Source organism: Myotis nattereri (assembly GCF_964212035.1).
Source record: "Myotis nattereri genome assembly, chromosome: 4".
Taxonomy (NCBI): Eukaryota; Metazoa; Chordata; class Mammalia; order Chiroptera; family Vespertilionidae; genus Myotis; species Myotis nattereri.
This window is the reverse complement of record NC_138079.1, coordinates 70713818-70732860: the sequence shown is the minus strand read 5'-3', so window position 1 is coordinate 70732860 and position 19043 is coordinate 70713818. Positions and strand designations below refer to the sequence as shown.

Sequence of the window (19043 nt, the reverse complement as noted above, 5' to 3'; positions counted from 1 at the left end):
GATAAAATTATAAAAGACTATCCATACCATGTATTGACAAAGCTCTAGAACAGTGGTTCTCAACCTGTGGGTCGCGGCCCCTTTGGCAGTCGAACGACCCTTTCACAGGGGTCGCCTAAGACCATCCTGCATATCAGATATTTACATTACGATTTATAACAGTAGCAACATTACAGTTATGAAGTAGCAACGAAAATAATTTTGTGGTTGGGTCACAACATGAGGAACTGTATTTAAAGGGCCAGAAGGTTGAGAACCACTGCTAGAGTGACTGAAATGCTCGTACACTCCTAGGGGCAATGTACAATGATACAGTCACCTTGGAAAATAGTTTGTCAGTTTCTTAAGAAGTTAAACATACGTCTGACATGGGATCCAGCCATTCCACGACTTGGTATTTACCCAAGGGAAATGAAGGTTAATGTCCATACAAAAACTTATTCATGAATGTTTACAGCCGTTAAACTTGTAATAGCACCAAACTAGGAACAACCAAAATGTCTGTCAACAGGTGTATAGATAAAAAATGTGTGGTATATCCATTTAATGGAAAACTACTGAGCAGTAAAAAGCAATGAACTCTTGATACACACTACAACACAAATGAATCCAAAAATAATTATGCTGAGTAAAAGAAGCCAGATAACTGTATGATTCCATTTACATAAAATTCTAGGAAATTCAGATTAATCTATACTGTCATAAACAAGATCATTGCTTGTCTGGATGGGATTGGGTGGGGAGAGAGGGAGGGATGAGAAGAGATTACAGGGTTTCAGGGTGATGGTTATGTTTATTTTGATTGTGGTGTTGGTTTCACAGATATATACACATATGTGCTTTAATTCTGTGCAGTTTATTCTATATCAGTTTTACCTCAGTAAAGTACTAAAAATAATCTAAGGCAGTGGTCGGCAAACTCATTAGTCAACAGAGCCAAATATCAACAGTACAACGATTGAAATTTCTTTTGAGAGCCAAATTTTTTAAGCTTAAACTATATAGATAGGTACATTGTTATTAACTTAATTAGGGTACTCCTAAGCTGGCCTTTGCTAAAAACGTCCTCAATCTAATTGAGGTACGTTCACTGAGGTCGACCCCTTCCAACTCTCCCATCCACACTCGTCTTGTATACTTGTTTCGTCTATCTAATTTCGTTCATCCTCTCTGTATGTCCAAACCATCTCAACATACCTTTCTCAATCCTTGATGCTACATCTTCTTTCACTCCACCTTCTTTCACTCCACAGTGTTCCCTAAAATTAACTTAATAAACTTTACTTAAAGTTTTAAGTCAACTTCGCACTGTATATGCGCGCCCGCACATGGTATTTTGTGGAAGAACCACACTCAAGGGGCCAAAGAGCCGCATGTGGCTCTTTGCCCACCACTGATCTAAGGGAAGCAGACAAAAGTCCACATAGCTAGAGTAATCAGCAATACAGTCCAGACTTCAAAAATTATTGCTAGGATGTGCACAGTTGCAGATGGTAATGTCAAGTCAGTAAGAGTCACATTAAAATGTCTAGAGGTTTAGCCATTCCTCTCGGGCCCAATCTTTTATATACATAAGGCTAGAGTAGTATATTGATCTGGATATGTGCAGGAAACCATCTCCTGTGGCTGGGTAAATACATTAAACAATATGTGCTGTGAAAGTATAGATCTGTACACTTAGATGTGAACACAGTCTTAATTCATCACCCTTAGGCATCCTAGAATGTCAAAACATGATCCAAGCACATGGCTAAACCGAGTATCAGTTAACAAGACTCAAATTAACTGGAAATCTCTGTGACTCACTTTAATATGCCCTTGGATCAGCTTTATTAGGCTCCATCCTTATATTCTGACACAAACGTTTAGAAGATCAAATGTTATTACACATTCTATTTATTATTTTTAATTAAATTTATTGGGGTTAATAAAATATTGGTTAATAAAATCACATAAGTTTCAAGCATACATTTCTTTTGATTTTAGAATAATTGTAGATCCACATGCAGTTGTAAAAAATACTTCAGAGAAACATTTCAGCTTTTTAAACCTTATAATTTCAGTACAACTGTAATATAGCTGAAGTAATATTGTCTTTAACCCTTTTTACTTTTCTGACTGGGGCCTTGCAAATTAGACTGACCAGCTGGACCCCATCCGTGCACGAATTCGTGCACCGGGCCTCTAGTTTATACATAATTTTGTTATTACTATTATGCTGTCTTTGTAGAAACAGTTTGGCTTGGTGCTTTTGATGATTATTATTTTTTAAAGAATAGTAACATTTTATAACTGTAAGGGTACTGATTCTGTCACATATTTTCATATAAGGAGACTAAGTCTCAGGAAGTTTAAATAACTTGTCTGATGTTACACAAATAATTTTAAGTGGGAGGGATTTTTTTAAAAGGCAAGTGACAATTGAATAGTTTTTAGATTTATAACTTGTGTGCCTGATTGTTCTAAAATGGAACATATTAAGTGGTTATTTTAGAGGTCAAGTTCATCAGGATAACTTTTACTGTTTTACTAAGGACATTTTTAAAAAAATACATTTTATTGATTTTTTACAGAGAGGAAGGGAGAGGGATAGAGAGTTAGAAACATCAATCAGCTGCCTCCTGCACACCTCCTACTGGGGATGTGCCTGCGACCAAGGTACATGCCTTTGATCAGAATCGACCCTGGGACCCTTCAGTCCGCAGGCCGGCGCTCTATCCACTGAGCCAAACCAGTTAGGACTCTAAGGACATTCTTAAGTGAAATTGGATGTATGGATCTATCTATATATTTATCTATTTATATTTGTATGTGTAGAGAGCATTTGGGGCGGGGGGGGGGGGAGTGTGGCCCAAGATGTCAATCATTTTGGTTATATTCTGTTTCTTAAATAGTTAGAAGATCCAGGGATGTCAGTTTTAGTCTTATACTTCATAACTCAAATGTTACACATTTTATTTTGTATACATAAAGATTTTTATAATTACATATTAAAAACTAAAGTATTGGAAGAATAAATACCACTAGTAAATAGTCATTGTCTCTGGGTGGTGACATTACAGGGCACTTGACTTTTTATATTATGCATTTCTGTATTTTTTAGATATTTTATAATTAACATTATATCTAGAAAAGACACTGATGAATACAGGAAGTAAAAGTACAAATGTAAAATTTTTCAATTATTTTGCTAATAAAGATGGTAACCTTGCATTATACACTATCTTATTAAGCTGTCATGTCAGACTTAATGCTAAGGATATTTGTTTTTTGTAAATCATTAGGCACAGTATTTACTCTCATTTCAGACTTCCAGATAAGCCTCTTTATCTTTCATCAGAATTTTAGTAAGTCCAAATTTGGGTCAGCAAATTCTCCACTGGTATAATATATAGGTGAATTTAAAACCAAAGTTGACCTTTGAGTGATCAAAAGATAACTAATATATACTATATTGTTACAGCGATAGTACTTAATTATCCTCTCCTATGCAATATTATTAAACAATTCCAAAACTACTCACTTTAAGTAAAAGTTTATTTTATAAGTTGTGTAGCAAGTGTCCTCTGTCTTCATGACACTTCACATTTTTAGATTTTTTTGGAACCTATAGCTAAATATAAATATATTATGAAAAGTTAGAGTAAAAATGATAAAACATTTTAATTTTAAAGAACAAAATATAAATTCTGTGGTTATTAAAACAGTCTCTGATTATTTTAAAATCTTAAAAAAAAATTCTAACTTTATATAGAATGTTAAATGTTTTAGAAACATGAATGATATAATTGATCATGAAACACTACCTTCCATGATATTAACTTTATATATATTTCTTGGGTTGACAATTTAGAAACTTTTTGGTATCTCTATTTTTATACTAAAATAAAAATGTGTGTATGTATATATGTGTGTGTGTGTGTATATATATATACATATCTATATATACACATATATATATATGACTAGACAAATGGACCAGTTGAAAAAGTTTTTGTGACAGTTACTTTCTTTATATGACTGTACAGTTTAAAACATTTCATGACATTTATTTCCTTTATAATTTTTTTCTTTAAATGAGTGCTCTGAAAATGTCACTTTGAATTAAAGCATAATGTCTGGAAAAGATAACTTATTTATGTTCTTGATGTAGATTTCAATAACATGCTGAGTTTTGCTCTAGTTGATTTTTTCCTGTATCCCTAGAGAAATTGCTGAAAATATTTAGATACAAGATTTTCAAATTTTGCATCACAGAGAACAATGTTAGAATTGCATAGAATAAAAGAAAGTAATCATTTTAATATTCTTAGAACAGGATAGGATAAGCACTACATATTTTATAATTAAGAAGAGTTCATATTTGGTTCATAAAGTCTAAGTGCTTTTTATAGATGCCTCAGCTTAAATGCAGATGTACTATTTTTGGCTAAATTTCTAGTTCTTGTAGGATTTGTGTGCCATAGTGGGCTCTCCCTGCTATATAAACTTACTAACATCCCTCAAAAGACGTAAATTATGACTAGTATATATTTTTTCAATTCCAGCCTTTCAATGTAAAAATTGATAATCGACTAAAGTAATATTTTATCAGCTTCATAAGCTTAAATTCAGACACTAATCCCTAACCTCTTTATACAGATCCTTTGTCCACTTCTCATTTTTACATCTGCTTCCCCAGTAAAGTCACCCCCCTCCCCAAATTAAGTGTTTCTGGGTGTAAATTCATAGGTATAGTTTGTTTTATAATGGCTGTGATCAGTGTTCATTAACTTAACCACTATTGAACAACAGCCACTGGGTGTTGAGCACTGTTCTTGACACCAGAATACAGTGGTGAGTAAAACAGACAGTCCATGTCTTAATGGAGCTTACATCATGGGAAATAAACAGCCAGATAGATCAGTATATAATTATAAATTAAAGTAAATTTTATAAGGGTGCTTAAAATGGGGATTTGGTTGAAGTTGGGGCTCACAAAGACCTCTCTAGTATTTGAAAACTAAAGGATAAGTATTAGTTAGCAAATAGAAGGGTAAAGAAAATTTCATACATAGTCTGGCTGGTGTGTAGTGATGGAAGTATGGAGAGAGCAGTCTGGACGAGGTAGAAGATTTATAGACCATGTTAAGGATGTAGCTTATTGGCAAGCTAAGGATTTTAATCTGAGTGATAATGTGATCAGTTTTTTGTTGTTGTTTTAAAGAGCAGTTTGAGGTTCACAGCAAAATTGACTGGAAAGTACAGAGAGTTTGTGTTATAAAATATTTTATTATGACTTCAGTTTTTTCTTTATGATAAAATATAATGATGCAGCCCTATAAAACCTTTAATTCCATATATTCCATTGAACATTAGGAGAAAATATCAGGTTACTTTCTCGGTAAAACACTGTGCTTCCCTCAACATTTAGAAACCTGTAATCCATCTTTGCAAAGTCCTGTATGTTTCCTCTTAGTGAAGCCCAGAGTTTTATGCCTCTTGCTCCAAACACTGCCTATTTATTATTTATTTGTTAGATTTCAAAGGCACACTTGTTTATTTTTTAAAAGATCACTTAGGTGACACAACAAGAATGATATAAGAAGACTTAAGCAGAAGCAAGATTATTCAGATAGGCCTTTGCAAAGATTCAGGCTAGAAATGATGGTAACTTAAAATTAAATACTGTCATTGGAGAGAACATTATCTATATTCTCTCTATATATATAAAAAGCCAGTGTTTCTAATGACTGGAACGACCAAATGACCAGTTGCCATGAAATGGCATTGACCACTTCTCGGTCCCTACACCCCACCCCCGCCTGTGAGCCGGGGTGGGGGGGGGTGGGGGGGTGGGGTGAGGCAAGACTGGTGACTGGCAAGCAGGCTGAACTGCTGACCTCTTGATCCCACGCCCCCGCCCTAGACCCACAGGCTCGATGGATCAGTAATGGCGAGTGGGGTAATCGGAGTGGGTGGCGGGAGGCCTGGGCTGGCTGTCAGGCCATTAGGATCACCAGCTCATCCCAGGCTGCTTGGGGGCTCAGGCATGCGGGAAAGCAGGCGCTGGCAACTTCACCTCCATGCGCGTGCACTGGGCCAGCCGCTGATGGAATGCGCTGCCCGCTCAGGGCAGCTCATGCCCGGGCAGGTAGGTTGCGGTGCGCCCTGCAGCCTCCATCAGCGCATCAAGTCCCAGCAGCAGTGGCAGCGGCAGCGGTGGTGGTGGAGCCCGTGTGAGCAGCCAGAGCAGGCAGCGCGTTCCATCAGCAGCGGGCCCAGTGCATGTGCATGTGTATGGAGGTGAAGTCTCCAGCGCCCGCTTTCCTGCAGGCCTGAGCACCAGAGCAGCTGGGGATGAGCTGGTGATCCCAACGGCCTGACAGCCCAGTGGTGGAGGTGGCATTTGGCTTGGGCACTGGCGAGCAGGCAGAAAATGGCCCTGATTGCAGGAGGCTAGGTCTAGGGACCCTACCTGCACAATTAGGGACCCTAATTGTGCTCTGGGCCTTTAGTTTAAAAATAAATTCTGTGCTATATAAGCTGTAAGTGAAAAATCAATTTTAAAAAATGATAAAATTCATGCTAATAGTTGCAAAGATTTTGTGTGGTTGGTTGTGTCTCTGGCTTAGAATGTTGACCTTGTTTAGTAGAAAGAGAACTAATTAATATAGATGAAATTAGGTTCTAGATATTGCCAATAAATTAAATACACACAAACAGCTTTTACATGGGTTAAAGAAATGATGAGAGTCTTAATAAGATAATAGTAAGTTAAAACTACAGGAGAAGCTTTCATTAAGCAGCTGGTGAAAAACAATATAATAATAAACCACAATTTGTTAAATATTTTATATTATAATAGTGGTACTTTTATTGTAATTAATGCCTTTCACAAAGAAGTGTGGAATTAACATGTCACTGGTTTTGATTATATTTAATAGAATATTTAATTTTGATTTAATAGAATTTTCATTTAAATCACTTGCAAAGATGAATAAGCTTTGGGAAAATTCACTTTTAATTTGAAAGCAGAATATATTTCCTCCTGAATAGAAAAGAAATCTCTGCCATTTGATAAGAATTCTCCATTTCATATTCTTTTCCCATATTCTTTTTATTCTTCATTGCAGTTATCAGTGCATCATCATTTTAGGGGGTGATAATTATTCAGCTTTAAATGTGTCATTAAAAACATTCATTTATCGCCGAAACCAGTTTGGCTCAGTGGATAGAGCATCGGCCTGTGGACTGAAAGGTCCCGGGTTCGATTCCGGTCAAGGGCATGTACCTGGGTTGCGGGCACATCCCCAGTGGGAGATGTGCAGGAGGCAGCTGATCGATGTTTCTCTCTCATCGATGTTTCTAACTCTCTATCTCTCTCCCTTCCTCTCTGTAAAAAATCAATAAAATATATATTAAAAAAAACATTTAAAAAAAAAACACAAAAAATTCATTTATCAAAAAAACATTTATGCATGTTTTCCATTCTACAAAGTTGACAGAATTTTACCATCTTTCTGAGTGGAACATATTGTATCATTAATGGTGATTACACAGGACTTTATGTTGTTTTTGAATGGATTCATTTAAAAAATACCAGTTCACTTTTTGGATTTCACTAGCTCTCTTAAATAGTCTAAGAAAGTAATTAACAGAACAAATATAAGTATTATCTAATATCTCAATATGTTGACTTATACTTAAATGGACAGTTATCAATAAAATTAAATTCCACAAAACCACAGAATATAATGCATGTTATATTTCTCTTTACTACCTTTTCAGCTCTCACACAGAATGGTTATTGTATATTTGAAATTTTTTTTTTTTGTATATTTGAATTTAAAGACGTATTCTTCAATCAGCAGCTATTTATATCCTTGTTATTTTGTTAGCCTGATAAGGTAGTAAATTCAGGGTCAAAATTTGGCTGATTATTGTTCTTTAAATAATAGACAAATATTATGTTTGCATGTATGCTTATATGCATTTTTTTTCACTTTGCTGCACAATGAAAATGGAAAGAATATACATGTAATTCAGTCAGGGTCTCCATTTCATTTAGTTTGTTTTCTGGAGATTTGTCCTGTTCTTTCATTTGGGACCTGTTTTTTGGTCTCCTCATTTTGACTGCTTCCCAGTGTTTGTTTCTATGTATTAGATAGAGATGCTATGTCTCCTGGACTTGGTAGAGTAGCCTCCTGTAGTAGGTGTCCTGTAGGGTCACAGCCTACCCAGTCACTTGAGCTGGGTGCTCTAGGTGTGCGCCCCCCCCCCACCCCCCCCCCCCCCCGCCTGTTGTAGTTGAACCTTGATTGCTGTTGGCAGGTCACTGGGAGGGATTGACCCACGGGCTGATTCTGCTACAAGGACCAGCTGTGACTATAGAGGAGGCCAGTGGTCTGATTTTTATAGGTGAGGAGGAAGTGAGAAACTGAATGACTTGACTGAGATTGATTAATTATTGTTAGGTTTGATATAATAATCCTGGTCTTCAATAAGTCCTCTTTCTATATTCCATGCTGTTATCATATGTTAATTTTTTTCTTTGAATAACTTTGCCTTGAATTTTCTTATACATTTACTTAAGAAGATAAGACAATTTTTGACCAATTATTTGTTATGATGCCTGTGACTTATCAAAAAGATGGATCCACAGCGTTTCTTTTTGCACTTGTTTATTTACTCATTGAATTAAATATCTGATGAAGGTGAAATAGCACAAGAAAGAGGAGCTTGGAGAATGTCATATTAGCATACTCTAATAACATCCTATTTAATAAAGAGCTAATATGCTAATTAGACCGAACAGCAGAACAACCGTCTGGATGACCTTCTGGAAGAAGCCAGGTCTGCGAGGGCTGGCCAAGTCAGGCAGGGCTGTGGGGGCCCAGCCCCTTGCATGAATTTCCTGCATTGGGCCTCTAGTGTGTATTAGTAATATGACAGATCTTAGTTATATACTCTTTTAATATATCCAGTTACTGGATAATTCCCAGAGAGATGATGTGTGTAGGATATTCTGAAGTGTAACACATGATAAATTTCAAATTCTGAGTTTTCATATAGCCATGTGGGTCACAGTAAAAATTAAAACACCTCCCTGAAATGAAAAATGTCTTTTAACATGTTGTTTGCGGGTAGTTTTTATCTCGCGCTAACAGGTGGCGCGTGCCATTTTTGCGCAAATGGCAACATTCAGTAAAATTACGATAACTTTAGTTTTACATATTTTTTTCAATGAAACTTTTTGTGATTTACTAGAAAATGTATACTGAATTATTTTTCTTAGAATCGCACTGAATGCGTGGCGAGGCAGAGAATTGTGTGAAGGGATGACTCTACGCAGTTGAATAGATTACCGTTATACCTGGAAGTACATACATAATTCACCATTGTATGTGTTAGAGACTCAAATTTTGTCCTTTGGAATTCGTATATCTGCATGTTAGCATCCCTTTAGAGCAATAAAAAAGTATAAAAATAAACGTATTTATACGTTACCCGCATTCTACCGCTAGTCTATAAAAAACGTATTAATACGTGTCCCTTGCTCTACTACCAGTCAACGTAAAACGTATAAATACGTTTCCCGCATACAATGTGTTAAAAATCAAATTAATTCCAATATACAAAACTTACTGTGAATTTTGCATGTTTCACAAACATTTTGTTTTAATCAGCTGTCTATTATAATTTTTTCAGTTTTGACTTGAAATTGAGTGTTGAAAAACTAGTTGTCTGTACTCCATTCTACTAGTTGACCTGATGAAATATTAAAGCTATTAGTAATTACAGTTAATCAACATCATGAATTATTCTTACAGTTATTTAATCATAGGCTTTCTTTCATCACTGTACATGTTTTTCAATTTTTTCCTCCATCTCTTTGCTTCCCTGCATCTAATTTTTATTTTGCTATTGGTAGAAATGTAGAATAATCTTACTATGATCATATCTAAAACATTATTAGTCAAATATGCTTTAAAGGATGTATCCCAAAACCAAATACATTATGTAGTGTATCTTGATGATACCCACTGTGCTTCCTCCCTCCCGACCTTTCTTTCTCTCTCCCTCTCCTCCCCTTCCTCTCTTCCTTTCTTCTTTCCTCCTCTTCTCCTCTCTTCCTCTTCCTGAGGAAAGAAAGGAAACAAGTTCTAGAAGAGAATTCTTTGAACAAAAAGCAATTCTAATAGAACTATATTATGAGGGGACTGCATGAGAAACAAAGGAGGGAAAGGATTGAGGGACAAGATGCCATGGATGGGTTTTAATGGTGTAAAGGAATGAGAGACTCATGGGACTTTAGAAATATTAGAAAATAAGAGAGCCCAGCCCGCGTGGCTCAGTGGTTTGACCGTCAGCCTATGAACCAGGATTCCTGGTCAGGGCATATGTCCAAGTTGCAGGCTTGATCCGTAATGTGGGATGTGCAGGAGGCAGCCGATCAATTATTCTCTCTCATCATTAATGTTTCTATTTCTCTCTCCCTCTCCCTTCCTCTCTGAAATCATTAAAAATGTTTTTTAAAAAAAGAAAATAAGAGAGAACACCTGATTTTAATAAGTTGCTTTGTATTAATACTTAGACACCACTACCTTCAATCCCCATGCTTACATAATTTATGAGTAAAAGCTGGAATTCTCATCTATCCACACATGTTTAAATGTGATTCTGATCAGAGTGTGGGCTAGGAATGTGGCTTTGTGAGTATAAAATTATTTGTTCATTTAATTACAATAGGAATCTAAAGGCCAAATGTGTTGACATTCAAATTTTTATTGCTTTTTTATATCTGATTCTGTCTCAGTCATTAGGTCTCAGTTAAAATATTGTCTTCATGGATAAAATATGTATAGTATGTCACCTTTTATCTAAAAAGAGAGGATACATACATACATATGTGTATGTGTGTGTGTGTCTATATTTATACACATTCACACCCATATGGACATACACCTATCAGTTTATATTAAGAAATAATGGGAGGATAAATCATGAAATAAATTCTCCAAAGTGATTACACCATTTTCAGTGCCACTACAGTGTTAGAGAGTTTCATTTGCTCCATATCCTCCCCTGGTCCCTGGTGGTGTTAGTCTTTTTGATTTTAACTGTTCTGGTGAGTATGAAATGTTATATCATTGTGATCTTAATTTACATTAAATCATGCTGAGTCCTTTTACACATACCTATTTGCCATTCTTATATCTTCTTTGCGAAGTATCTATTCACTCTTTTGTCTATTGAGAGGGGGCTATTAGTCTATTTATTTTTGATTTGTAGGAATTTGTATATATGTATTCTGGTATCCTCTTATACTATTTGAAAATAACTAACATGAGGATATGTGTATAGAAAATATTTATATATTTAATATCTCTAAACTGGCAATTCAGAAGGAAATTAAATTAATTAGTATTTAAAACACAGACTTTATAGTTTTAAATTTAAAACAAAAATTACATTCTGTTCTGTTTTTGGTTTCAGGTGCAGTTAAAAACTAGCATTTCTAGTCAGTATGTAATTCGGGCGCAACCAACTAATAGGTGCCTGTCTACACTGGAGTGTGCAGCTGTTGCTCTTTCCATCTTAGAGAAAAATAATTACATACAAGAGGTAGGTCTGTCTTTGAAAGATTATATAGTTTTTGAAAATAGGATTTTGATTAGATTTTATCTAGAAAAGTTAGAAATACATAGCTTGTTAAGTTTGTAGCTCAAGTGACAAGTAGAATGTATCTGTGATAGAAGTTTGTGGCCTTGGCCAGTGTGGCTTAGTTGGTTGGATCAGCCACCATTAGACCAAGGATCCATTAAAAGTTCAAATCTTGAAGGGAAAATATAATATTCTTTGTGTATAGATGTAGAACTTATTTCCTTGTCCTAACCAGCTGGTTCAGTTGGTCAGAGCATCTTCTTGTATACCAAAAGGTTGTGGGTTTTATTCCAGGTCAGGGCACATAGGTTGGTTTGATCCCTGGTCAATTGATGATATTTTTCTCTCACATTGATGTTTCTCTCTTTCCCTTTGTATGTATGTATATATGTATGTGTGTGTGTATATATATATATATATATATATATATATATATATATCCTTTCTTTTTCTCTCTACCTCTTCCCTTTTTATAAAATCAATAGAAACATACCCTTGGCTGAGGATTATGAAAAACAATAAAACTTACTTTCTTCTCCTTCTTTTGGGTTCTAAAAAGAATCCTCTATGGAGGTATATCTCTTACTCTCACAATTGAAATTTGATCTTCACTGCAATCCCAAACAGAAGCTTTAATGTTGGTAGTGATGTTGGTTTAATAATAATAGTTGTAAAATAATAGGGCTGGGGTTCAGGATGGGGTTTATATTAGTACTACTACTAAATGCTGCTACTGCTGCCCCCTTTCCCGGTTATATAAAATAGATTATTCTGGTATTAATTAATGTACTATGATAGCAGGAAACCTATCTTATGTTCTGAGTATAATATCTAACAACAGGCAAAGTTTAAGATATAGAATGATGACATGATCCTTCATCTCTTCAGTTTTTGTTATTGTTATCTATGAAGAAAATTGAAAGTAAAATCCCAAAGTAATAGTCTCATTCTCTTTGCTTTTTCAGTAGGAAAAGGATGTTTGACAATCAGACATGTGATCTGGGAGGTACTAATGAAATGGTTGGTTAAAGTATGAGCAGAAGAAATGCAAAATGAAACATCCCAAATTGTTTATTACTGCAGATGGCAAAAACGTAGCTTGCTTAGTGGGGGCACCCCACGTCCAGCCTGTTCAGATCTAGCTATCATAAAAAAAAATTGGTACATTCTTCTGAGAAACATAAAGGTGTTTTCTCTTTTTCCTTTGCCAACCCTTCCCCCCACTCATAACCTTTAATTAATGGCATCATTATAGAACCTTAACATGATGGGTGAGAGTAGTAATTTTTCAGCCTGCTTCATTCTACAGAGGTAGGGCTCCTCAAAATAATAGCCTTCTTAGTCTGTTGATTTATCCTCATCCTTTCTTCTTGAGTAGTTTTTCAAACACTTGGAAGTCTAGCATGATAAGAGCTTTGAGCAGGTTTGACAAACCCTTGGAAGTCTAGCATGATAGGAGCTTTGAAGCAGGTTTGAATTAAAACTTCATCATTTATCATCATTATTTTTTGCCAGTGGGCAATTCATGTAATCTCTTAATGCTTATTTTCTTATCTGTAATATAAGAAAATTAATTACCTCATAGTGTTGTGAGAATTGAATGGGATAAAGTGTAATTGCCTGACATCAGGCACTCAAAATAATCCTTTTGCCTTTCCTCGTCCCTCTGATAGGATTGACAACAATTTTGAACTGAAAATTGGTGATTTTCATCAGCTGCAATAATATTTACCAGGGTTTTCATACCTTGGAAATCTTGGGCTTGGGAATCTTTTTTATTATAGCGCCCTCTCTGCTTATGAAGTTTGACCTTATGAACTTTTATAACCAGATGTGGCCAAGCTTTGTGCTGTAGCCTAAGTGCCTTAGCTACACTCAGCACCAGCAGTTGGTAATAATGGTCCCTTGAAAACTCACTTTGTACCTATAGACAAAAGGATTTACAAAACACTGATTTTCCCCCAAGTAACCTTTTTAGGAACTATCTTGTTTATTTTATAAAATAGAAGACTTTCTTTGTTCCTGATATCTGGTCCATCTCTCATAAAGCTTCAGAGTGCCTCAGATATAATGCATATGATGTTATATCTGAAGAAATCTGAAACACTGATTCGAAATAATATATGCACCCCTATGTCTATTGCAACATTATTTACAATAGCCAACATTTGAAAGCAGCCCAAGTGTCCATCAGTAGATGAGTGGATAAAAAAGCTGTGGCACATTTATACAATGGAATACTATGCAGCTGTAAAAAAGAAGGAAATCTTACCTTTTCAACAGCATAAATGGACCTGGAGAGCATTGTGCTAAGTGAAATAAGCCAGTCAGAGAAAGACAAGTATCATATGATTTCACTCATGTGGAATCTAATGAACAAAATAAACTAACAAAATAGAAGCAGACTCATAGATAGAGAACAGACTGATAATTGTTAGAGGGGAGGGAGGTTTCAGGGCTGGGTGAAAAAGGCAAAGGGATTAAAAAAAAAGCCCCCACAAAAAACAACACCTCATAGACACAATAACATGGTGATTACAAAAAGGGAAGGGTAGTAGTGGGGGAGGTAAAAGAAGATAAGGGGGATAAATGGTGATGGAAGGAGATTTGACTTGGGATGGTGAACACACAATAAATTATGTAGATGATGTACTATAGAATTTTATACCTGAAACATATAATTTTATTATTTAATGTCATCCCAATAAATTCAATTAAAAAATAGGCTGGATTAGGCTCCAGTAACTTAAAAGTCCAATATTAAGAATGGCATAATACAACACTCTCTCACACTGCCTGTCCATTGGGATTGCCAGGCGATCTCTGCTCATTGTAGTCGCTTAGGGAACCAGGCTGATGGAGGCACTATCTAGACATGTCATTCCATTTTCTTCAAGGAAGGAATAAAGGGAGGTGGTCAATCATATACTGCTTTTAAAGCTTCTGCCAGAGGTGGCATATGTTTAGGAGATAAAAGTTAGAGGCTCTTAACCAGAGGAATATAGTATTCTCTTGTCTATGCAGAATTTAATAAATTCCATAAAGTTGCAATAGAACCTTCAGTTGTCTCAGTCTGTACATAGTCCTAGATATGTCTCCTAAGTACAGTGATACAAAATCCAATCAATCCACTGTGCTAACTCTGTAAAGTAATATATAGTCATCTTCAAATTTCCTGTCTTGTTTGAAGACTAGGGGCCCAGTGCATGAATTCGTGCACCTTGAACAGTGGGCCACTAGGCTGTGGTAGGCACAGGGGCAGGTCTTGGCCCTCCTCCGCACCCCTGCCCAGCCCTCCCGCCATGGCCCCTGGTCCCCTCTCTACTGGCAGCCCCGCTCCCGCCATTGCCACTCACACAAGCAGATGGTGCCAGCCCCACTTGCACCCGCTGACAGCACGGTGTGATTGGGGCCAGCGCCAGCAGCAGGTGCGAGTGGGGCTCATGTCATTAGTGGGTGCAAGCAGTAGCTGCTGCCCTAATTACCCCTCAGGAGCAGGGGGAGGTGGAGAAGCCCTCAGGGGTGATCAGGGCCGGCAACCACCACTCGTACCTGTGATGGCACCGAGTGATCAGGGCTGGCACCAAATGCCAGCAGCGGGGCCGGCACCGGCAGCATGTGTGAGTGCTGGGCGAGACCACGGCGCATGGGAGCAAAGACTTTTCAGTAACCACCAGAGGCTCACCCCGATGACAGCGACTGGAACTCCACCTTAGTCTGGCACCCCTGCTCACCTGCTCCACCATCCTGCTGCGGCCGACACCCGCCACGTTCCATGCTCTGCCACCTGCTGCAGACACCCACCATATTCCGTGCGTGCCCCCTGGTGGTCATTGCATGTCATAGCAACCGCTTGTTTGGTTGTTCTGTCATTCAGTCTATTTGCATATTAGGGTTTTATATATATAACATCTATCTATCTATATCTCTATATATATCTTAATATCTATTTATCTATACACACACACACACACACACACACACATATCTAAGGGTCTTTCTACAACAGTGTCATGCAGAGCTTTTCCAGGATATTTGTCTTACGTAACAGAGCACTTACTGCAGTGGTTGAACCATATAGCAATTTCTTTTCTCCTGTAAATAAGAAATGCTGAGGTGAGTAGTCCAGGGCTGGTGATGCATCAGAGACCCAGGTTTTTTTCCTGATTTTCTGTTCGTCAGGGATCTTAGGCTTAAGGAAAGAATCTGACTCAAAATATGATTAAAACTGAAATCTATGGTATAAAGCACTGGTATAGTGTTTTTACTTAAAATTTTTTAAAAATTTGCATAATTTTAGGAAAGGTATATGCTCCAGTTGTTTACAACCTCTACCACTCTCTGTTATCCTATATATTTTTGGTTTAATCTTCATGTTTCTTGCCCTGTAGTCACAAGGTGGTTATTCCATCTCTAACAATCATGTTCTCCAGTCCAGAAGAAAGAGCAAAAGCCTCTGTCTGCTAGGTCTGTCCTGTTTTAAAGAGAATCCCTGGGAGCCCCACCCAAAGACTTACACTTATATCTTATTGGATAGACTGTGTCATTACCCAATGTCATATCACTAGCTGGACACATTGCCACCTTGAATACAATTTTTGATTTTTTTAACCAGTTAACTGCCATGTGTCCAAAACGGAAACCACGTCATGATATTTTGAATTTAATTAAAAAATCAATTTGCAATGAATATTATAAAAATAAACATATTACTCACAATTTGGGTGTTCTTGAGTATTTTCAGTTGAAAATTCTCATGAAAAATGATTTTTTAAAGCATCTATAGACGCTTATGGTGTACAAAAGGCTTAATAAGGAAGAAAAGAATGGATATGAAGAAGCAACTACTAGTGACTGCTAAAATTTGTAAGAGTTCATTGCACATTAAAGTTGTTAAGAAGCCCTTTCTACCACTTGTGTTGTATATGTGGGGGAATAATTTTTCACATGGATATTTTAAAATTTTTATAGTTTAATCTGAGGTTTTTTTTGTTCCTTTTTTTTAACTGCTCAATCAAGTGTTGCTATTATTATTTAAAAGAATTAGATCAGGGATCTTAGGCTTAAGGAAAGAATCTGACTCAAAATATGATTAAAACTGAAATCTATGGTATAAAGCACTGGTATAGTGTTTTTACTTAAAATTTTTAAAAATTTGCATAATTTTAGGAAAGGTATATGCTCCAGTTGTTTACAACCTCTACCACTCTCTGTTATCCTAAGGATCCACCCAGTTCACATGCATCTGTTAAATGGCTGCCCTGTAGGTATTTAAATTGGGCTGGTATGTATACAGTTAGAATTATTTTGAATGCACCAAAACCTGGTGTCTGACTGGTATGTGGTCCATGTACTAGTCTGCATTAGTCAATCACTTACCCCTCACTGCCATCAGCTAATTGTTATTAGATAGCAGGAAGCTTGTATCTTTCTGTTATTGAAAATGAATCAATTTCTATTTATTAACTAAAGGTCTCTTGTTGTCTGTCTGTTACAGATTAAATTATTATAATGGCAACACTTTTGTGGTGTTTGAATATCTTAATGTATAAAACTAAATCTAAGCTTTATCACCTATATGGAAAATCAATTTGTGTCTTTTTACTGGAGTTACTTAGTGGTATGTAAGGTATGAATTTAAATAAATTACTTATTTAGAAATCCCATATATTTATTAGAATACTTGTTGCTCTTCATAGTTAAGAGCTAATAGTAATGATAATTAAGGTAATATGCTTGTTTCTGAAGGAAAACTCTAGATAGAATGTCATAACTTGTCACACATTTTTAGTTTTTTTTTTCTTTTTTTATCTTAACAGACTTTGCTTCGCCCTCTTCGAGCTTTATGCTCTTTCCAGCTTCAGCATGGTGCTCAAATTCGCCTCAGCAAAGAACACCTTCTGAAAAATGGATTATATCCTAAGCCGATGCCAAAGAACAAACGCAAACTCAGGAAGATGGAACTGTTAATGAACAGTGTTAAAATTTAGCACAAATGTTCTTATGGTGCTATTTATGGTGTCTTCAGCTGACAGTACCAGCTTAAGTTTTCATACAACTTAAGTCTGTGTGGTTTTTTGGTTGTTTAAAGAATGAGGGTTGCATACTAAAGGTGTCCAGAAGAAGGGCGTAAATCAAATAGCCATGAAAGCAAATAAACAAGCAAAATTACATGACTCAGTAAAAAGCAAGATTTCATACTGTATTTGCTTTTAAAAATGTGCCTCTAATACATTTTTTTCAAGTCCTTAATTGAACTGGGATTAGTTGTTAAGCTGGGTTAGAAGTACTTTTTTTAAATGGAAGGAAATCCCTGTACCTGATTGGGACAGTAATGTTTCCATTACTGTTTTATAGATAACTAGTGGCCCATTGCACAAAATTCATGCATGGGGCAGGGGGTGTCCCTAAGCCCAGTCTGCACCCTCTTCAATCTGGGACCCCTCGGTGGATGTCCGACTGCCCCTGTGGGATCGGGCCTAAACCGGCAGTTGGACGTCCCTCTCACAATCCAGGACCACTGGCTCCTAACCACTCACCTGCCTGCCTGCCTGATTGCCCCTAACCGCTTCTGCCCGCCAGCCTGATCGCCCCCTAACTGCTCCCCTGCCAGCCTAATTGACACCTAACTGCTCCCTTGACGGCCTGATTGCCCCCAACTGCCCTCCCCTGCTGGCCTGATCGCCCCCAAGGCTTTTATTAGTATAGATAATATACACATTCAAATGTACAGATGTATCAGGCCAGCAGGGAAGGCCTATCGTGCAAGAGTAGGCCTTCCTTCCCCCAGCTGCCAACACTGGCTTCCCTCTGGCACCCGGGAGGGGCTGCCCTCGCAGCCCTGGCTTTGTCCGGAAGGATGTCCAGTCTAATTAGCATGTTACGCTTTTATTATTATAGAAATAAAATCTCAGGGCATTTGCTTGAAATTTCTTGAAGCAAACAATAGAAATCAATTGCAAAGTTCTGAGAATCCCAGAATGTCCCAACTCTGATAGCATTACATTGCTAGGTCAAAGTCCTTGATCTGACCAAACTGCAGTTTCTATTCTGCATTACCTGTACTTCCTCACCTTTGCTTGCTTCAGAATGGCAGCTTGCCAATAATTGTCAAGGTCTCCTAGAAAGTGCCTAGACTGGAGCGGCATCCTCTTTACTTTGAAGATGCACACACACATGATTTTGTCTCATTTCCAGCTCCTTCTTTCACCATCTAGTACAGCAGTTCTCAACCTGTGGGTTGTGACCCCTTTGGCGGTCAAACGACCCTTTCACAGGGGTCGCCTAAGACCATCCTGCATATCAGATATTTACATTACGATTCATAACAGTAGCAACATTACAGTTATGAAGTAGCAACGAAAATAATTTTATGGTTAGGTCTCAACATGAGGAAC

General features: G+C 37.0%; 1 protein-coding gene across 2 annotated transcripts in view; it reads left to right on the top strand.

The window, feature by feature from the left end:
- The window catches only part of DTWD2 (DTW domain containing 2), a 72757-nt gene extending 54929 nt beyond the window's left edge, over positions 1-17828 (top strand). The window contains exons 5-6 of one of the 2 annotated variants that reach the window (XM_081088743.1): positions 11479-11607; positions 17466-17827. In XM_081088743.1, coding sequence (XP_080944869.1) covers positions 11479-11607; positions 17466-17636 — 300 coding nt within the window. In that variant the 3' untranslated portion in view covers positions 17637-17827. Of the gene's footprint in view, positions 1-11478; positions 11608-17465 lie in introns of both variants that reach the window. The other variant, XM_081088744.1, reaches the window with a different exon arrangement.
- Positions 17829-19043: the final 1215 nt, after the last annotated feature.